Genomic DNA, 22721 nt, shown 5'->3' on the forward strand with positions numbered 1-22721 from the left:
CTGATGTGATGTAGACTTTCCTACAAGAAGCTGCTCCCAGTCCACTTTGGCCAGATTCTGTTTTATCATATTGAAATCGGCCTTCCCCCAATTCAGTACCTTTATTTCTGGTCCATCTTTGTCCTTTTCCATAACTACCTTAAATCTTACAGAGTTATGGTCACTATCCCCGAAATGCTCCACCACTGACACTTCTACCACTTGACCGGCTTCACTCCCTTGGATTAGGTCCAGTACCGCCCATTCTCTTGTCGGACTTTCTATGTCCTGGCTCAAAAAGCTCTCCTGTTTGCATTTAAGAATTCCACCCCTTTTAAGTCTTTCGCACTACGACTATCCCAGTTAATATTGAGGAAGTTGAAATCCCCTACTATTATTACCCTATTATTTTTACACCTCTCTGAGATTTACCTACATATCTGCTCCTCTATCTCTTCCTGACTGTTTGGAGGCCTGTAGTACACACCCAGCCAAGTGATTGCCCCCTTTTTGTTTTTAAGTTCTACCCAAATGGCCTCATTTGAGGAACCTTCTAAGATGTCATCCCTCCTTACTGCAGTAAGGTCATCCCTCCTTGATCAACAGTGCAATGCCACCTCCTCTTTTATCCCCTCTCCTGTTGCGCTTGAAGATTCTATACCCTGGAATATTGAGCTGCCAGTCCTGTCCCTCCCTCAACCATGTCCCTGTGATAGCAATAATATCATAATCCCATGTGCTAATCAACGCCCTCAATTCATCTGCCTTACTAGTAAGACTCCTTGCATTGAAATAGATGCAATCCAACCTTGCATTTTTCCCTTATGCCTTACCAGGTCTATATTTGCTGTGCCTTCCAGGCAGGCTCACTTTCTGTTCTGTATTACCCCCTACTGTACCTCCACTCTGTATCCCAACTCCCTGCCAAATTCGTTTAAACCCCCACCCCTCACAGCAGCACTAGCAAATCTCCCAGCAAGGATGCTTGTCCCATACCAGTTCAGCTGCAACCTGTCCAACTTGTACAGGTCCCACCTTTGCCAGAAACAGACCTAGTGATCCAGGAAACTAAAGCCCTCCCTCCTGCACCATCTCCTCAGCTGCGCATTCATCTGCTCTGCCTATTTCTAAACTCACTAGAATGTGGCACCGGGAGTAATCCAAAGATTACAACCTTAGGGGTCCTGCTTTTTAATCTGCCACCTAGCTCCCTAAATTCTTGTTGCAGGACCTCATCCCTTTTTCTACCTATGTCGTTGGTACGAATGTGAACCACGACCTCTGGCTGCTCACCCTTCCTCTTCAGAATGTCCTGCAGCCGCTCCATGACATCCTTGACCCTAACACCAGGGAAGCAACATACCATCTTGGAGTCACGTTTGCGGCCACAGAAACGCCTATCTGTACCCCTTACGATAGAACCCCCTGTCACTATAGCTCTTCCACTCCTTTTTCCCCCCTGCTGTGCAGCAGAGCCATCCTTGGTGCCACAGACCTGGCTGTTGCTGCTTTCCCATGGGTGGCCATCCCTCCCAACAGTATCCAAAGTGGTATATCTGTTTGAGAAGGGGATGGCCACAGGGGACTCCTGCACTATCTGCCTGCACCTACTACTCCGCCTGGTGGTCGCCCGTCCCTTTTCTGCCTGTGCAGCCATTACCTGTGGTGTGACCACCTCACTAAACATGCGATCCATGACGTCCTCAGCAACGTGGATGCTCCACAGTGAATCCACCCGCAGCTCTAGCTCCATAATGCGGGTAGTCAGTAGCTGCAGATGGATACACTTCCTGCACACTGGAAGCGTCCCTGATTTCCCACATAGCGCAGGAAGAGCATATCATGGGGCTGAGCTCTCCTGCCATGACTTACCTTTAAATTAATTTAGTTACTCCCTTTAAAAAATACTAATTACACTGGGGGTCTTGTTCTACTCCAAACACTACCCAGTACAATCTAAAGTCCTTAATAAATTGCACTAATTTAAATAGTACTACTCACCTTATCATTTGAGGTTTTTTTTAAAAAAACTTTCCCCTTTTTTAAGCAATTTAAATGCACTAACAGCTGTTACTTACCCAACCAATCACCTTGCAGAATTCCCGTGATGTCACTAAGTTTGTTTTGCTCTTTTTGAGTCTCAGCGCATGCTGAGTCTGCCGCTGCTCCGCTGCCAGGTAAGTGAAAGAGGGTCTCGAGCCCCGCTCTTTATTTCCAGCTCCGGATCAGCTTCCACGCAGGTCCGCCAGCCGCCGCTCCGCTCCCAGGTAAACACTTTCTTTCTTTCTCTTGTTTCCTTTTTCACTTCTCCTTTGAACTTTCTATGTTCAGCCTAGTTCTCTCTTGTATTATCAGCCTGATATTTGTCATATGCACCTTTTTTCTGCTTCATCTTATTCTCTCTCTTTCGTCATCCGGTGAGCTCTGGCTTTGTTTGTCTTACCTTTCCCTCTTATTGGAATGTACGTCGACTGTACGGCTTTGAAGTCAGCCTGTTAGTTACAGTTTTGCCTGCCAATCTTTGATTCCAATTTACTCAGGACAGGTCCGTTCTCACCGCATTGAAATTGGCCCTCCTCTAATTAAGTAGTTTTACTCTAAATTGCTCTTTGTCCTTTTCCATAGCTAATTGAAACCTTGTGATACCGTGATCATTGTTCCCTAAATGTTCGCCTACTGACAATTGATTCACTTGACCCACCTCATTCCCTAGAACCAGATCCAGCAAAGCCTCCCTTCCACATTGGGCCAGAAACATACTGATCAAGAAAATTCTTCTGAACGCACCTGAAAAACTCTTCCTCCTCTCTGCTTTTTACGCTGTTGCTATCCCAGTCTTTATACGGATAAATAAAGTGAGGTACTAAATGAGTACTTTGAATCTGTTTATACCAAGGAAGAAAATGCTGCCAAAGTCATAGTGAAACAACAGATTATATTTATACAACCCCTTTAATGTAATAAAATGTCCCAAGGCACTTTACAGAGGCATTATAACACAAAATATGACACCTAGCCACATAAAGATATTCGGACAGATGAGCAAAAGATTGGTCAAAGAGGTGGGTTTTAAGGAGTGTCTTAAAGGAGGAAAGAGAGGCAGAGTGGTTTAGGCAGGGAGTTCCAGAGCTTAGGGACTCTGCAGCTGAAAGCAGGGCCACCAATGGTGGAGCGATTAAAATTGGGTACGCTCAAGAGGCCATAATTGGGGGAGCACAGATATCTGAGGTTTGGAGGGCTGGAGGAGATTATTCTGCTATTAACACTCTCTCTAGACTAATGATTTGTCTTTTCATACAACAGTTAGCACTCCCTTTGCCTTTGTTCTGTGACATTTTTGCCATTTAATCTCTCCTGCCCTGTGTTCTAACATACACATTCCCTTTTGTTCTTCGCCACACCCCCTCCCCCCGTCACCCTACTTGCTCAAAGCGTGTTATGTTTCTAACCTTTGCCAGTTCTGATGAAAGGTCACAGACTTGAAATGTTAACTCTGTTTCTCTCTTCGCAGATGCTGCCAGACCTGCTGAGTATTTCCATCACTTTCTGTTTTTATTTCAGGTTTCCAGCATCCACAGCATTTTGCTGTTATTTTACGGAATATCGGATAAGCAGTCTGACAATTTAGAGACAGTGGAGGGGTCAAGAGAGGTGCTGGTGAGCTAGAGCTGGGCGTCATCAGCATGCATGTGGAAACTGATGTCTTTTCGGATGGTGTTGCTTAAGGGCAGCATGTAGATGAGTAATAGGAGGGGGTCAAGGATAGAGGGAATTGTGTGGAAATGGGAAGAGAAGCCATCAATGACGATTATCTGTCTACAATTAGATATATAAGAACGGAACCAGGCAAGTTGCAGTCCCACCCAGCTGAATGACAATGGAGAGGCATTGGAGGAGAATGGTGTGGTCAGCTGTGTCAAAGGCTGCAGACATGTCTAAAGATAAGGAGGAATAACTTGCCTTTGTCATAGTCACATAGGATGTCATTTGTGACTTTCATAAGTGTCATTTTGGCACCATGGCATGGGTGGAAAAAGAAAAGAAGAGGAAGTCGAGACACTGGATTAGCTAAAAATTGATTAAGAGGAGCTATTAGTAAGGTTGGTTCTACTTAAGTTTGACAAGTCACCAGAACCGGATGGGATACATCCGAGGATATAGAGGGAAGTAAGGGAGGAAATTGCGGAAGCACTGGCCATAATTTTCCACTCCTCCTTAGATATGTGGGTTGTGCCAGAAGACTGGAGAATTGAAAATGTTGAACCTCGTTCAAAAAAAAAGAGGGTTAAAACCAGCAACTACAGTTTAACCTCAGTGGTGGAAAAGCTTTTAGAAACGATAATCCGGGATATCTTCACCATAAATGCCCACAATTCATAATCGTATCGCCAGATTATTCAACCAGAAGCAAGCACTTTGATCAACTATGACTGCCTTTGTCTTTTTATTCACGCAAACCAGTAGCAGACTAATCCCTCTCATCCACACACTCCCTGAACCCTTTAATATTCCACGCAGTCTAATCCTACTCTCCCGTTCTCTTCACATACGAGGAAAGATTAGACAGGCTAGGCTTGTATCCGCTGGAATTTAGAAGAGTAAGTGGCGACATGATTGAAACATATAAGACCCTGAGGGGTCTTGACAGGGTGGATGTGGAAAGGATGTTTCCCCTTGTGGGAGAATCTAGATCTAGGGGTTCTGTTTAAAAATAAAGGATCGCCTATTTAAGACAGAGATGAGGAGAAATATTTTCTCTGAGTCTTTGGAATTCTCTTCCTCAAAAGGTAGTGGAAGCAGAATCTTAGAATATTTTTAAGGCAGAGGTAGATAGATTCTTGATAAGCAAAGAGGTGGAAGGTTATCAGGGGTAGGTGAAAATGAGGAGTGATCAGTTCAGCCATGAACTTATTGAATGGCGGAGCAGGCTCAAAGGACCGATGGTCTACTCCATTTATCAGGCTCACTCACTCACCAACTATAACATGGGAAATACATGGGCACATGTCAGGGGGTTTAGCAGAGGTATTTTCAACTTGGCGTTGATTCTCCCTCCCAGTTACTCAATCACACTTTGCTTTTACCTAGAGTCTTCCCTCTGAAACGAGTTCCCTTTTTATGCCTGAAATCTACGTGTTAACTTGGTCATAAATGGAGCGGAGGAAGTTCTTCATATTCAGTAGTTCAGATCTCCACGTCTTGACGAATTGTTGCTCAGCACCAGCAACAGGTTTCACATTAAGTAATGTTCCAGCCACATAGTGAGGGGTGTGGTTGGTCAACACTGTTTAACTCCCACCTGACCAGAGCAAGTGTTTTTGTTACTAGGGTTTTAACCTTACTGTGTTTTATTTGTCAAATGAACAGACAGTGACAAATTTTCTTATAGGTTTAAAACAGAGGATTAATTATTTATTGAGCAAATATTCACTCCCGAAATGGTTGCAACAGCACCCTCACACGCATTCACTTGCATGCGCACGCACACTCACACACACTCACACACAAACACACTCACACACTCACACACTCACACACACACACTCACACACTCACACAAGAAGAGACATAGAGGAAACAAGATAAATGGTTTGAAGGGATTCACAGCAGACCTGTTGAATCTTCTCAGAGGTCAATTTTTCTTTAAAATAGCAGGCCTGGTTGTCTGTAGATTTCTCTGTTGGTTGAAATTTCAGTCTGATTGCAGGGGATCACTTCAAATTCTCTGCAGGGCACCTTTTTGGCATTCTGGATTTTCTCCCAGCTCCCAGCCGGACAGGCTTTGGTAATGTTTTGTACTGATACATTTTCTGTCTCTCCGGAGAGCTACTTTTAAGCTAAAACTTTCTCACATCTTGCATCTGTTGGGAGACATAGACCTTCCTCCCTGTGGTAACTGACAATGGTCCAGGATGTGGCTACTTAACTAAAATAAAAGCAAAATACTGCAGATATTGGAACTCTGAAATGAAATCAGAAAGTGCTGGAAATACTCAGCAGGTCAGGCAGCATCTGTGGCGAGAGAAGTAGAGTTAACGTTTCAGGTCTGTGACCTTTCACCAGAACTGGCAAAGGTTAGAAAAGAATTAGGTTTTAAGCAGATGAAAGTGCAGTGGGACGGTTGGTGGGGAAGAGAACAAAAGGGAAGGTGTTTGATAGGGCAGAGGACAGGAGAGATTAAATAACAAAGCTGTCATGGGACAAAGGCAAAGAGTGTGTTAATGCTTGTGGTGAAAGACAAAGCATTAGTCCAGAGAGAGTGTTAATAGCAGAATAATGAGCAGATCTGTCCAAAAGCAGCACATGGTTAAAAAAAAAAATTAAAAAAATATAAATAAAGGCAGTCATGCTCTGAAATTGTTGAACTCTATGCTGATTCCACAAGGCTAAATGCCTAATCGAAAGATAAGGTGTTGCTCCTTGAGCTTGCATTGAGGTTCACTGGAACACTGCAGCAGGCCAAGGACAGAAATGTGGGCATGAGAGCAAGGAGGTGTGTTGAAATGACAAGAAACCAGAAGCTCGGGGTCATGCTTTCGGACTGAGCGGAGGTGTTCCGCAAAGCGGTTGCCCAATCTACGTTTGGTCTCCCCAGTGTAGGGGTGACCGCACTGTGAACAGCAAATACAGAATACTAAATTGAAGGAAGTAAAAGTAAATCACTGCTTCAGCTGGATGGAGTGTTTGGGGGCCTTGGGTGGTGAGGAGAGAGGAGGTAAAGGGCAGGTATTACACCTTCTGTGATTGCAAGGGAAGGTGCTGTGGGAAAGGGACATGGTGTCGGGAGTAATGGAAGAGTGGACTGGGGTATTGCAGAGGGAATGATCCTTCGGAGTGCCGACAGGAGGCGAAGGGAAGATGTGTTTGGTGATGGCAACATGCTGGAGATGGCAGAGGATGATACTTTGGAGGCTGGTGGGGTGGTAAGTGAGGACAAGGGGAACCCTGTCACAGTTCTGGGAGGGGAAGGGGTGAGGGCAGAGGTGCGGGAAATGGACATGGTGCAACTAAGAATGGGCAATAATTGCCAGTGATGCCCACAGCCCATGAATAAATCAAAAAAAACTGGAGGAGGGGGAAGAGAATCACAAACTGGGGGGGAAAGGAGAGAGAGAAGCATAATTTGTGGAAGGAGAGACAAAGTGTGGAGGGAGAGACAAACAATGTAAAGGAGGGAGTATTCATGTTGGCTTGTAATGTGCGTTGTTGTAGAAAAAACATTTGCTATCGTAGGATTTGAACTCAGGATCTCTGGCTCACTAGTCCAGTACCACAAGAACTTCTGTTTTGAGAAATGCTGTTGCCTTTTACATAGAAATACGTGGAAGTTACAGCATGGAAATGGGCCATTTGACCCAACTCGTACTTGTCAGTCACATGCGAATAGTCCTAATCAGTATGCCGTTGATCTCCGACAGAGCATGTGCAGAGGCCTGGGCTCGAGGAGGATGTAAAGCTGAGAAGGAAGAGCGAATGCAATGGGAAACGAGTGAACGGAAGAAGATCCAGGATAGTCTTGATGCTCTGTCAGCGATCAAGAGGAAAGCTGAGGAGAAACGTCGTCTCCAAGAAATGGAAGAAAGAGGTAGAAACTGAGTTGACGTTGTCTAAGCATCTTTAAAGGAGCTGCACATTTTTCACTCTGCATGCTTCACACACCAAAACAGTTAAACGTGAGGTATTAACTGGTGTTTCTATTGCACATCAGGAGTGTATATCATGAATTGGGGCACAGAGATTGGTGAGCTCACTACAGTCTCCTCAGTTCACTTGAATGTTTGAAACATCATACACAATATGTTGACCTCGGACCCGAATTCCTATTAAACACCCCCCTCCTCACAGTGCTAATTTGGAAACCGCCACCCCCCACCCCCCTATAGTTTGGTATATGAATGTCCCAGTGTCATTATCTCCAACTGGTGCCACACTTGGTCCCTCAATGCCTCATCCTGCGAAGCCCCAGGTCCTGTTCCAGTGAATCCGTTTTCCTCTGCTAAAAAGATATGTTCTCTGATCGCACTGTTTCCAGGATTCAATCCATTCTGTTGATTAGACTGGAATCTTGAGATGGCGCTGATAACATTTCCATGGTTTAATTCCTTTCCAAAAGGCCAATCCATATTTTCCTTCTATTTTGACTGTCTGTGTCCCAGCTTGCGGAATGCCAACGCTAGCTGGAATTGGCCAGTGTCCCTCACTCATTGGTCGTTTTATTATAATCACACATACAGCAAGAGGAACAAAACAATGACAAGTGAGATTCACACATTACGCTCGCCCCTTGGATAACCTCACTGCCACTGCCCTCCATCAGATAATCTCACAACCCAACCCCAGCACTTTGAGAAGCTCTAGCCCAGATGATGCACTAGAGCCATGAACCAGGCAGTTACATCAGGATTATACCCATGAGGAAATCTGTCATTGACCCGAATGGTGTTGGCACGGTCAGGAAACAGCCCTCCAGGAGCAGGTTGATGGGCGATTTAATGGCACATCTACATTATCACACAGCACTCCACCAGAAATGCCAGCAGATGTTGTCTCTCTATCCCACAAAACACCACCTGGTTGCTTCCTTTGAAAATAATGCTGCTTTAAACACAGATTATAAATTCTTTCCCCTCCATCTGCAGCATTGGGGGTCCAGGCAATTCCCACTCCCCAGTGTTTCGGGTCCACTCAAGCCCCGCTCCATAGTGTGTGGGGCCCAGGCAAGCGCCACTCCCCACTTGTGGCGAAGTATATCTGACACTGATGCTATACCTGGTCCCAGCTGAGGTTTGGGGTATTTTTCTTATTCTTTCACGGCATGTAGGCATCTCTGGCAAGGCCAGCATTTGTTTCCCATCCCTAATTGACGTTGATAACTGAGTGGCTTGCTAGGTCCTTTCAGAGGGCAAGTAGGAGTCAACCACATTGCTGGGGTCTGGAGTCACATGTAGGCCAGTCTGGGTAAGGACAGCAGATTTCTTTCCCTAAAGGACATTGGTGAATCAGATGGGTTTTTATGACAATCAATGATAGTTTCAGGGCACCATTACTGAGACTAGCTCTCAATTCCAAATTTTTATTAATTAATTGAATTTAAATTTCACTAGCTTTCTGTGTTTGAACCCATATCCCCATGGCATTAGCACGGGCCTCTGGATTACTAGGCCACCATCACCATGGGAACTCCTGCTGCATGGAGACCCTCCTTCGTTGCCTCTCCTCTTACATCAGTTGTTTGATTGGAAGCTCACTGTAGCTTTGCCCCTGCAAGCTCATGCAGGAGTTTTCCTAAAGGCCAGGTTTGTGGCATTTCAGTGTACAATGGAGCAAGTCCACCAGCTCAGCAGTTTTGGGTCTGGTGTAACTTCTGAAATGTCCATGGGACTAATTAACGGACAGAAAGCAGAGAGTAATTGTGAACGGTTGTTTTTCAAATTGGAGGGGTCAGTGTCGGGATCCCTGCCCTATTTGATGTATATTAATGACCTGGACTTGGATATACAGGGCATAATATCAACGTTTGCAGATGAAACAAAACTGGAAAATTTGATTGCAGGGAGAGAATAGTAACAGTCTTTGGGGGAATAGACAGATTGGTGAAATGGACAGGCAAATTGTAGATACAATTTAACACAAATGAACAGATTAAAAGCAAAATACTGCAGATGTTGGAAATCTGAAATAAAAACAGAAAGCACTGGGAATATTCAGGTCTGGAAGCATCTGTGGAGAGAGAAGCAGAGTCAACATTTCAGGTCTGTGACCTTTCATCAGAACAGAAGATGAACAGAAGTTGCCTGCAATCAAATATTGGGAAGGCTGAAACAATTTTTCTGTGGTTCCCACCACAAATTCTGTTCTCTGGACACTGACTCCATTACCTTCCTTGGCCAGGTTCTGAGGTTGAACTAGAGCATTTGCAACCTGATTTGACCCTACGCTGAGCTTCCAACGCTATATCCTTTCAATCACCAAGTCTGTAACATCACCTGTTTCTGTCCCTGCCTCAGCCCATCTGAAACTCTCATCCATGCCTTTGTTACCTTCAGACTCGACTATTCCAATGCTCTCCTGGCTGGCCTCCCACCTGCTACATTCTGTAAACTTGAACACCTTGAAAAATCTGTTGCTAAGACCCTAAATCGTGCCAAGAGGGGAGGCGGTGGCGTAGTGGTAATGTCACTGGACTAGTAATCCAGATGCCTAGGCTAATGCTCTAGGGGCATAAGTTTGAATCCCACCATGGCAGATGGTGACATTTGAATTAAATTAATAAATCTAGAATTAAAAGCTAGTCTAATGGTGGCCATGGACAAATGTGACTTAATTAAGGAAAGCCAGCATGAATTTCTTAAGGGAAAATCATGTTTAACTAACTTGCTGGAGTTCTTTGAGGAGTTAACAGAGAGGGTTGATGAGGGCAATGCTGTTGATGTGGTGAACATGGACTTTCAAAAGGCATTTGATACAGTGCCACACAACAGACTTGTGAGCAAACTTGTAGCTCATGGAATAAAAGGGACGGTAACAACATGGACACGAAATTTGCTGAGTGACAGGAAACAAAGCGTAGTGGTTAATGGATGTTTTTTGGGCTGGAAGAAGGTTTGTAGTGGAGTGGTCCCATCAGTGTTGGGACCCTTGCTTTTCCTGATATATGTTAATGACCTTCATCCTGGTGTACAGGACACAATTTCAAAGTTTGCAGATGATATGAAACTTGGAAGCATTGTGAACTGTGAGGAGAATAGTGTTGAATTTCAAAAGGACATAGAGAAGTTAGTGGAATGGGCAGACAAGTGGCAGATGACGTTCAATGCAGAGAAATATGAAGTGATTCATTTTGGTAGGAAGAACATGGAGAGACAATATAAAATAAAGGGTACAGTTCTAAAGGGGATGCAGGAGCAGAGGGACCGAGGTGTATATGTGCATAAGTCATTGAAGATGGCGGGACAGGTTGAGAGAACAGGTAATACAGCAGATAGTATCCTGGGCTTTATTAATAGGGGCATGAAGTACAAGAGCAAGGAAGTTATGTTGAACTTATATAGGACACGAGCTTGGCCTCGTCTGGAGTACTGCATCCAATTCTGGGTGCCGCACTTGAGGAAAGACGTGAGGATATTGAAGACAGTACAGAAAAGATTCACGAGAATGGTTCCAGGGATGAGGAAATTCAGTTATGAAGATAGGTTGTAGAAGTTAGGACTGTTTTCCTTGGAGAAGAGAAGGCTGAGAGGTGATTTGATAGAGGTATTCAAAACATGAGTGGTCTGGACACAGTAGATAGAGAGAAACAGTTCCCACTCATGAAAGGATCGAGAACGAGAGGGCACAGATTTAAAGTATTTGGTAAGAGAAGCAAAAGTGACATGAGGAAAAACTTTTTCACACAGCGAGTGGTTAAGGTCTGGAATGTGCTGCCTGAGAACTTGGTGGAGGCAGGTTCAATTGAAGCATTCAAAAGGGAATTAGACTGTTAAATGAAAAGGAAGGATGTGCAGGGTTATGGGGAGAGAGCAGGGGAATGAAACTGAGGATGTTGCTCTTTCAGAGAGCCAGTGCAGACATTATGGGCCGAATGGCCACCTTCTGCACTGTAACAATTCTGTGATGAAACCAATGGTCGATTGTTGTAAAAACCCATCTGGTTCACTAATGCCCTTTCGGGAAGAAAATATTCCATCCGTACCTGGTCTGGCCTACACGTGACTCCAGATCTACAGCAATGTGGTTGACTCTTAAATGCCCTTTGAAATGGCCTAGCAAGCCACGCAGTTGTACCAAACTGCTACAAAGGTGAAGGAAAGTAATGAAACCGGACGGACCCCCTGGAATCGACCTAGGCACTAGAAATGACAGTGGCAAACCCAGCCCTGTCGACCCTGCAAGGTTCTCCTTACGAACTACTGGGGGCTTGTGCCAAAATTGGGAGAGCTGTCCCACAGACTAGTCAAGCAACATCCTGACATAGTCATACTCATGGAATCATACCTTACAGACAATGTCCCTGACACCACCATCATCATCCCTGGTTATGTCCTGTCCCACCAGCAGGACACACCCATCAGAGGTGGCAGCACTGTGGTATACAGCCAGGAGGGAGTTGCGCTGAGAGTCTTCAACATTGACTCTGGACTTCATGAAGTCTCATGGCATCAGTGCAAACATGGACAAGGAAACCTCCTGATGATTTACCACATACCGCTCGCCCTCGGCTGATGAATCAGTGCTTCTCCATGTTGAACACCAATTGGAAGAAGCACGAAGGGTAGCAAGGGCACAAAATGTTCAATGTCCATCACCAAGAGTGGCTCGATAGCACCACTACGACCGAGCTGGCTGAGTCCTAAAGGACGTAGCCGCTAGACTGGGTCTGCAGCAGATGCTGAGGGACCAACAAGAGGCAAAAACCTACTTGACCTTGTCCTCACCAATCTACTTGTCACAGATACATCTGTCCATGTCCGTATTGGTAGGAGTGACAACTGCACAGTCTTTGTGGAGATGAAGTCCCATTTTCACGTTGAGAATACCTACCATCGTGTTGTGCAGCACTACCACTGTGCTAAATGGGATAGATTTCAAACAGATACAGCAGCTGAAAACTGGGCATCCAGGAGGTGCTGTGGGCCATCAGCAGCAGCAGAATTGTATTCAACCACAATCTCATGGCCCAGCATATCCCCCACTTTACCATTACCATCAAGCTGGAGGAACGAACCCTGGCTCAATGAAGAGTGCAGGACGGCATGCCAGGAGCAGCACCAGGCAAACCTAAAAATGAAGTGTCAGCCTGGTGAAGCTACTTGCATGCCAAACAGTGAAAGCAGCATGTGATAGACAGAGCTAAGTGACCCCACAACCAACTGATCAGATCTAAGCTCTGCAGTCCTGCTACAACTGACAGGAGCAGGAGGCTCTACAAATATCCCCATCCTCTACGGTGGGGGAGTCCCAGCACAGTGCAAAAGACAAGGCTGAAGCATTTCCATCCATTTTCAGCCAGAAGTGCCAAGTGGATGATCCATCTCTGCCTCTTCCTCAGGTCCCTAGCATCACAAATGCATCTTCAGCCGATCCGATTCACTACATTTGATATCAAGTAACGGCTGAAGGCACTGGATACTGTAAAGGCTATGGGCCCTGACAACATTCCAGCAATAGTACTGAAGACTTGTGCTCCAGAACTAGCCGCACCCCTAGCTAAGCTGTTCCAGTACAGCTACAACACTAACATCTACCCGGGAGTGTGGAAAATTGCCCAAGTATGTCCTGTCCACAAAAAGCAGGACAAATCCAACCCAGCCAATTACCGCCCTATCAGTTTACTCTCGATCATCAGTAAAGTGATGGAAGGTGTTGTCGACAGTGCTATCAGGCGGCAGGTCCTCAGAAATAACCTGCTCACTGACACTCAGTTTGGGTTCTGCCAGCGTCACTCAGCTCCTGACCTCATTACAGCCTTTGTCCAAACGGCACAGTGGCGCAGCGGTTAGCACCGCAGCCTCACAGCTTCAGCGACCCGGGTTCAATTCTGGGTACTGTCTGTGCGGAGTTTGCAAGTTCTCCCTGTGACTGTGTGGGTTTTCGCCGGGTGTTCCGCTTTCCTCCCACAGCCAAAGGCTTGCAGGTTGATAGGTAAACTGGCCCTTATAAATTGCCCCTAGTGTAGGTAGGTGGTAGGGGAATATAGGGAAGGTGGGGATGTGGTAGGAATATGGAATTATATGGGCACAGACTCAGTGGGCCGAAGGGCCTGTTTCAGTGCTGTATCTCTAAATAAATAAATAAAAATCAAAGAACTGAACTTCAGAGGTGAGGTGAGAGTGACTGCCTGAGTATGGCATCAAGGAGCCCTAGCAAAACTGGAGTCAATGGGAATCAGAGGGAAAACTCTCCATTAGCTGGAATCATACCAAAGGAAGATGATTGTAGTTGTTGGAGGTCAATCATCTCAGCTCCAGGACATCACTGCAGGAGTTCCTCACTGCAGCAACACACCAAGACTCCTTCGACAGAATCTTCCAAACCCGTGACTGCTACTACCTAGATGGACAAGGGCAGCAGATGCATGGGAACACAACCATAGAAAGTTTAAGGCACAGAAAGAGGCCACATGGCCCAACATGTCTGTGCCAGCTGAAAAACGATCCACCTATTCTAATCACATCCTCCAACATTTGGTCCATAGCCCTGCAGCTTACGGCACTTGAGGTGCATATCCAGACTCCTTTTGAATGAGTTGAGGGTCTCTGCCTCAACTACCTTATCAGGCAGTGAGTTCCAGACCCACACCACCCTCTGGGTGAAAAGGTTTTTCCTCATCTCCCCTCTAATTTTTCTACCAATCACTTTAAATCTTCCGATGAAGTTCCGATGAAGGGTCACTGACCCGAAACGTTAACTCTGCTTCTCTTTCCACAGATGCTGCCAGACCTGCTGAGTGGTTCCAGCATTTCTTGTTTTTACTTTAAATCCATGCCCCCTCATCACTGACCTCTGTGCTAAGGTGAATAGACCCTTCACCTCCACTCTATCCAGGCCCCTCACAATTTTGTACATTTCAATCAGATCTACCCTCAGCCTTCTCTGTTCCAAGGAGAACAACCCCAGCCTATCCAATCTTTCCTCATACCAGCATTTTTCCAGTCCTGGAAACATCTTCGTAAATCTCCTCTGTACCCTCTCTAGTGAAATTACATCCTTTCTGTAATGAGGTGACCAGAACTGCACACAGTACTGAAGTTGTGACCTAACCAATGAGTTATACAGATCCAGCATAACCTCCCTGCTCTTGTATTCTATACCTCGGCTAATAAAGGAAAGGATTCCATATGCCTTTATGACCGACCGCTCCATTCAAAGCCCCCAATCAAAATATGCAACTCTGATTGTGGTGAGAGAAACGCACTGTTAATTCAATCCCGTCCCTCCACAGATCACCTAACAAATCATTTTAAACTTTCCAAATTAAAGAAAGACCCAGCCAAATTGTACCATCTATTAACTCCCGAATGAGGCTAACCGAACCAGGAGTCTTTAAATCAACAAATTAACTGTTTAATTAGAAAAACTGAATTCTTAAACACTATGAAGATATAAACAACATTTAAAATAGAAAAAATTAGAGTCTTGCAAATTTACAGTCCAATATTGTTTGAAGTCCTCACAGCCGTCCGATGGGGAATAAAGGTTCTTCCACAGTGGAACAGTCCGTAGTCTAATTCCATCAGTAAGTGATGCTTTCCTTCCTTCAGTGATGGATTTCAACAATTCACAACTTGCTAACACTGTCAATAGAATCAATCTGACTTTTGAGATTTTGAGGGATAAAAGATTGTCAGTCTAACTTCCCTTCCTTCAGTTTAAATTACCAGAGATCTCTGTTTTGGCTTGACTTTTTTTTAGAATTTTGAGAGATAATAAACAGACAAAATTCTCTTCCTTCAGTTTAAATGGCAGTGAGAGATCTTTCAGGTGCTAACACCAGCTGTCTCTCTGTGTTCTCTGTTAGAACAGACGGTCTTCAACTAAAAAGCCAGTTCAAAATTGAATTGTAACATTGCTTATCCGCTCCTTGGTCCCTGAATGGCTGTTGCCGGGTAACCAGGATTCATTCTCTGAAGCTGGTTGGTTCCCTTTCCATATGGTTGTATCCAACGGCAACCAAAATGCATTTTCTCTAACTCCTGAGGCTTGCTGGTTCTTAAAGCAGTACGGCTCCTTTTCCAGCCTTAAAGACACATCACATATTCTCCGGAGAAAAAAAACTACAGGACTATGACACCTTCGTTACCACCTTATCGACCTCTCCTGTTCCCTTCAGGGATCTGTGGACATTCACTCTAAGGTCCCTTACCTCCTCTACACTTCTCAGTATTTTCCCAATAATCGTGAATTCCTTTGCCTTGTTTGGCCTCCCGAAATGCATCACCTCACACTTCTCCAAGTTGAATTCCATTTGCAGCTTTTCTGCCCATCTGACCAGACCATCAATATTTTCCTGAACCTACAGCTATCCTCTTCACTATCTACCACAGAGCCAATCTTTGTGTCATCCGCAAACTTCTTTATCATATCCCCCACATTTACGCCCAAATCGTTAATATACACCACAAAAAGCAGTGGACCCAGTACTGAACCCTGCAGAATGCCATTCAAAACAGTCCTAAAACAGCCGTCAACAATTACCCTTTGTTTCCTGCCACTGTGCCAATTTTGTATCCACCTTGCTACATTTCCCTGGATTCCATGGCATTTTATTTTTTTAACCAGTCTGCCATGTGGGGCCTTGTCTAAAGCCTTGCTAAATTCCATGTAGATCACATCAACTGCACTACCCTCATCTATCTTCCTTGTTACCTCTTCAAAAAATTCGATCAAGTTGGTCAAACAAGATCTTCCCTTAACAAATCCATACTGGCTATCCTTGATTAAGTGACAGTTTATCCTGTCTCTCAGAATAGATTCCAATAATTTTCCCACTGCTGAGGTTAGACTGACTGGCCTGTAATTATTTGGTCTATCCTTCGCTCCTTTTTTAAACAGAGGTAAATGTTAGTAATTCTCCAATCCTCCAGCACCACATGTGTATCCAACGAGGACTGCAAAATGATGATCAGACCCTCTGCTATTTCCTCTCTTGCTTCTGTTAACAGCCTAGAATACATTTCATCTGGCCCTGGTGATTTATCAACTTTCATGGATGCTAATCCCATTAATACTTCCTCTCTCCCTATGTTTATCACATCCAATACTTCACACTCTTCCTCCTTAACTACAATATCTGCATCGTCGCCCTCTTTTGTGAAGACAGATGCAAAGTATTCATTAAGAACCATACCAACATCTTCCGCTCCTACACATTGGTTACCTATTTGGTCTTCTATGGGTCCTAATCTCTCCTTCGTTATCCTCTTACTCTTAATGTATTGATAAAATATCTTTGGGTTCACCTTGATTTTGCTTGATAATATTCTTTCATGCCCTCTCTTTGCTTTCCTAAATTCCTTTTTTATTTCACCCCTCCACTTTCTATACTCCTCTCCGCTTTCTGTAGTATTGAGTTCTTGGTGTCAGACATAAGCTTTCCTTTTCCGCCTTATCTTACCTTGTAGACTCCTTGACATCCATGGGGCTGTAGATTTGGCTGCCTCACCCTTTTTCTTTGTGGGAACATGTTTACCCTGACCCCCTTGAATCTCCCCTTTGAATGCCTCCCACTGTTCTGACACTGATTTACCTTCAAGTAGCTGTTTCCAGTTCACTTTCGCGAAATCACTCCTCAGCTTAGTAAAATTGGCTTTGCCCCAATTGAGAACTCCAACTTCTGTTCTATCTCTGCCCTTTTCCATAATTATGTTAAAACTGAGTGAATTATGGTCATTACCACCAACATGCTCTCCCACTGCCACTCTTGCCACGTGCCCATCTTCATTTCGTAAAACTAATCTAAAATGGCACAGTGGCGCAGCGGTTAGCACCGCAGGCTAACAGCTCCAGCGACCCGGGTTCGGTTCTGGGTACTGCCTATGCGGAATTTGCAAGTTCTCCTTGTGACCGCGTGGGTTTCCTCCCACATACCAAAGACTTGTGGGTTGATAGGTAAATTGGCCACTGTAAAAAAAAAAGAATTCCCCTAGTGTAGGTAGGTGGTAGGAGAATTGAGGGAAGGTGGGGATGTGAGAGGGAAAAATAGGATTAGTGTAGGATTAGTATAAATGGGTGGTTGATGGTCGGTGCAGACTCGGTGGCCCAAAGGGCCTGTTTCAGTGCTGTATCACTGTATGACTCTTGTTGGACTTGCTACATACTGGGCAAAAAAGGTCCCTTGAATGCACCTCAAGAATTCTGCTCCTTGAATTCCTTTCACACTAAAGCTATCCCAGTTAATATTGGGGTAGTTAAAATCCCCTACTATTACTGCCCGATTGTTTTTCACCTCTCAGAGATTTGCCTACATATCTGCTCTTCTATCTCTCTCTGACTGTTTGGGGGTCTATAGTACACTTCCAACAGTGTAATTGCCCCTTTTTTGTTCCTTACCTCAATCCATATGGCATCATTTGATGAACCTTCCAACATATCATCCCTCCTCACAGCTGCAATAGTTTCCTTGACTAAAATTGCCATTCCCCCTTCTTTCTTATCCCCCTCCCCTATCGCGTCTGAAAACCCTGTAACCAGGAACGTTGAGCTGCCATTCCTGTCCCTCCTTAAGCCATGTTTCCGTAATAGCTATAGTATCATACTGCCACGGGCCTACCTGTGTCCTCAGCTCATCTCCTTTATCTGTTATACTCCACGCATTGATATAGATACCTTTGAGCACTGCCAATGTCTTTTCTTTATTTTATATTTTATTTTTAGAGATACAGCACTGAAACAGGCCCTTCAGCCCACCGAGTCTGTGCCGACCATCAACCACCCATTTATACTAATCCTACACTAATCCCATATTCCTACCACATCCCCACCTGTCCCTATACTCCCCTACCACCTACCTATACTAAGGTCAATTTATAATGGCCAATTTACCTATCAACCTGCAAGTCTTTGGTGGTGGGAGGAAACCGGAGTACCCGGTGAAAACCCACGCAGCCACAGGGAGAACTTGCAAACTCCACACAGGTAGTACCCAGAATTGAACCCGGGTCACTGGAGCTGTGAGGCTGCGGTGCTAACCACTGCGCCACTGTGCCTTCGTTTCCTCTGTCTTCCAGACTCATCCATTAATTTTCCGCCTTCCATTTTAATTCCTGATTTTGTCCCCTCTGAGTCCACCCTGTGGTCCCCATCCCCCTGCCAAACTTGTTTAAACCCTCCCCAACAGCACTAGCAAAATGTCCCGCAAGGAACTGAGTCCCTGCACTGTTCAGGTGCAACCCGTCCGGCCTGCACAAGTCCCATCTCCCCCAGAGCCAGTCCCAATGTCCCAGAAATCTGAAGCCCTCCCTCCTGCACCACCTTTCCAGCCACGCATTCATCTGTCTTATACTTATATTTCTATACTCACTTGCACACGGCACTGGGAGTAATCCAGAGATTACTACTTTTGAGGTCCTGCTTGCTAGTTTCTTCCCTAGCTCCCTAAATTCTGCCTGTAAGACCACATCCCTCTTTCTACCTATGTCGTTGGTTCCAATGTGGACCACGACTGCTGGCTGTTCACGCTCCCCCATCAAGATGCTCTGCAGCCGCTCAGTGACGTCCTTGACTCTGGCATCAGGGAGGCATCACACCATCTTGGATTCATGTCTGCGGCCACAGAAATGCCGGTCTGTTCCCCTGACTATTGAATCACCTATCACTATGGCTCTTCCATTCTTCCCTGTATCCTGCTGAGCCATCTGTGGTGCCATAGACTTGGCTCTGGCTGCACTCACCAGGTGAAGCATCACTTTCCTCAGTATTCAGAACTGAATACCTGTTGGAGAGTGAGATGCACTCAGGGGTCTCCTGTACTACATGCCTGATTCCTTTTGACTGTCTGGTGGTCACCCATTCCCTCTCTCCCTGCATACTCTTAAGCTGTGGGGTAACCACATCTATAAATGTGCTATCCACGTAGCTTTCATCCTCATGAATGCACCACAGTTGCCAGCTGACGCTCAAGTTCGAAAACCCAGAGCTCAAGCTGCTTCAACGATGACACTTCCTGCACAAATGGTTCTCCAGGATACGGAAAGCATCCTGGAGCTCTCACATAGCACAGGAGGTACACTCTCGAGGTTGAAGCAACCCTGCCATACCTTTATTTATTAGTTGACCCTTTGCTGTTGCTAAAAAAACTTGCCAATACTACAACAGCTTAGAATTATTAATAAAACCTACTAGTACTGATAAATCCTGCTAAAAATCAATTCAGTTCACTAGTTAAAATAAACCTTACTCAAAAAAATACCAGCTACTTAATTGTTCTTTATTATTAAGCTATTTACACATGCACCCTAACACTGGTGTACTAACCCAGCTATTTAGAGTTATTCCCTAACAGCAGTTACTCTCCAACCAATCACCATGCAGCTTTCCTGTGACCTCACTGCTCACTTTGTTTTTAAACTCCGGCGTGCCAAGACTCCTCTCTGTTGCTCTCCCTGCACCTGCAAGTTCCCCTCCAAGCCACACACCATCCTGACTTGGAACTATATCACCGTTACTTCATTGTTGCTGGGTCAAAATCCTGGAACTCCCTTCCTAACAGTGCTGTGGGTGTAACTACATCCCAAGGACTGCGCGGTTTGAGAAGGCAGCTCATCACCACCTTCTTGAGGGCAATTAGGGATGGGCAATAAATGCTGGCCTAGACAGCGATGCCCACATCCCATGAATGAATAAAAAGCAAAATATACCCATCACCTTTGTGCTTGCTGATCTATATTGGCTCCCGGTCTGGAAATGCCTGCATTTAATAATTCTCATACGTGTATTTAAATTCCTCCATAGCTTCACTGCTCCCTATCCCTGCAACCTACTTCAGACATGCAATCATTGAGAGCACTGTGCCCCTGCAATTCTGGCCTTTTCTACATTCCCCAGTTTTCTCTGCTCCACCATTGGCAGCGAGGTCTTCAGCTTCCTGGGCTCGACGTTCTTGAATTTTCTCCCTAAACCTCTCCACTTCTCTGGCTAGCTAACAGGAAACAGAAAATAGGCATAAATGAGTCATTTTCTGGTTGGCAAGATGTAATGAATGATGTGCCATAGGGATCAGTGTTGGGGCCTCAACTTTTTACAATTTATATAAATGACTTGGATGAAGGGACTGAAGGTGTGGTTGCTAAATTTGCTGATGACACAAAGATAGGTCGGAAAATAAGTTGTGAAGAGGACATAAGGAGGCTGCAAATGGATATGGATAGGTAAAGTGAGTGGGCAAAGATCTGGCAAATGGAGTATAATGGGGGAAAATGTGAAATGGTCCATTTTGGCAGGAAGAATAAAAAAAAGCATATTCTCTAAATGGTGAGATATTGCAGAGCACTGAGATGCAGAGGAATCTGGGTGTCCTAGTGCATGAATCACAAAAGGCTAGTATGCAGGTACAGCAAGTAATTAGGAAAGCTAATAGAATGTTATTGTTAATCGTGAGGGGAAGTGAATACAAAAGTAGGGAGGTTATGCTTCAGCTATACGGGGCATTGGTGAGACCACATCTGGAGTACTGTGTACAGTATTGGTCTCCTTATTTAAGGAAGGATGTAAATGCATTGGAAGCAGTTCAGAGAAGGCTTACTAGACTAATACCTAGAATGGGCAGGTTGTCTTACGAGGAAAGATTGGATAGGCTAGGTTGCATCTGCTGGAATTTAGAAGAGTAAGAGGCGACTTGATTGAAACATATAAGACCCTGAAGGGTCTTGACAAAGTGGATGTGGAAAGGATGTTTCCCCTTGTGGGAGAATCTAGAACTAGGGGTCACTGTTGAAAAATAAGGGGTTTCCCATTTAAGACAGAGATGAGGGGAATTTTTTTCTCTGAGGGTCGTGAATCTTTAGAATTCTCTTCCTCAAAAGACGGTAGAAGCAGAATCTTTGAATATTTTTAAGGCGGAAGTAGATAGATTCATGATAAGCAAGGGGGCGAAGGTTTATTGGGGTAGGTGGAAATGTGGAGTTGAGGTTACATTCAGATCAACCATGAATTTATTGAATGGCGGAGCAGGCTCAGCGGCCGAGTGGCCTACTCCTGCTCCTAATTTGTATGTTGGTAACCTCTTTGACAGAGCTTTTAGTCACCCGTGCTAATGTCTCTTTATATGCCTTGCTGTCAATTTTTGTCTGATTACGCCCCTGTGAAGTGCCTTGGGATGTTTTATGACATCAAAGATGCTGTATGAATGCAAGTTGTTGCCATCTGTCATAATGCATTACAATAAGACATGATCAAGGTGCTCCAACTACCCCTTCAAGATTTTACAATTTTATTGAAAGCTTATTTTTATTTTTTCACGTTGTAATCCAACTTATTTTTAATTCAAGGTGAAGAGCTTTCTTCAGAGACCAATATGTCTGGGGTAACTCCGCATTATTCAAGCATAGAGAGCCAGCAAAAGATTGAAAGGTTTGTGAATGATGCAATAAAAATCCAGGAGGAGACCCTGGCAGACCAGCAGCAAGAGGCTGAAAGTGAAAGAGTTGAGACAGCCACCCAGGACCAGCAGAAAGGATCACATCCAGAGGTGGTAGACCCAGCTGCTTTGCCTTGCAGTTTGGGTGGAGAGAGTGATGCTGATTTTGTACAGTCAGAGGAAGGGATTTTCTCACTGTCCCTCAGCACCTCTGACAGATTGCAGAACACGCTCGTCAGTAGTGATACTGCAGGTTAATATATTTGCAAATTGTCTCTTCGTGGTATTTTTTCAAATGGTTTTGTCACTGAAACATGCAGTGGTATGATTAACAGTGAAAATCAGAGAGGGTATAGTCCCTTTTAGACATCTGATGTTGACATTAGACAAGCAAAGTTTCCTTCCTATGCTGCACCTCATCTTAATTAATCAGCCACGTATTCCTTGCTATCCTTCATAATTGGGCAGTTTTGAACTTGCTCATCTATTATATCCTCCAAATTAGTTGAGATGCTAGCACAAAAGATATTATCTACTTTACGATATTCCTCAAAACCTACCTCTCTGGCCATTTTTTTGGTCACCTGTCCGAACATCCTATGTGGCTCACTGTCAAAGTTTCAGCAGCTTAGCATGCTTTACTACAGCAAAGGTGCAATATAAATGCAAG

General features: G+C 44.7%; 1 protein-coding gene across 4 annotated transcripts in view; it reads left to right on the forward strand.

Moving 5' to 3' along the window:
• The window catches only part of dnaaf1 (dynein axonemal assembly factor 1), a 227973-nt gene that overhangs the window by 180298 nt on the left and 24954 nt on the right, over positions 1-22721 (forward strand). For 3 of the 4 annotated variants that reach the window (XM_068049995.1, XM_068049997.1, XM_068049996.1), the window contains 2 exons: positions 7398-7564; positions 21963-22304. In XM_068049995.1, the coding sequence (XP_067906096.1) occupies positions 7398-7564; positions 21963-22304 (509 nt within the window). The remainder of the gene's footprint in view (positions 1-7397; positions 7565-21962; positions 22305-22721) is intronic. The other variant, XM_068049998.1, reaches the window with a different exon arrangement.

The sequence above is a fragment of the Heterodontus francisci genome, chromosome 17 (assembly GCF_036365525.1).
Source record: "Heterodontus francisci isolate sHetFra1 chromosome 17, sHetFra1.hap1, whole genome shotgun sequence".
Classification (NCBI taxonomy): domain Eukaryota; kingdom Metazoa; phylum Chordata; class Chondrichthyes; order Heterodontiformes; family Heterodontidae; genus Heterodontus; species Heterodontus francisci.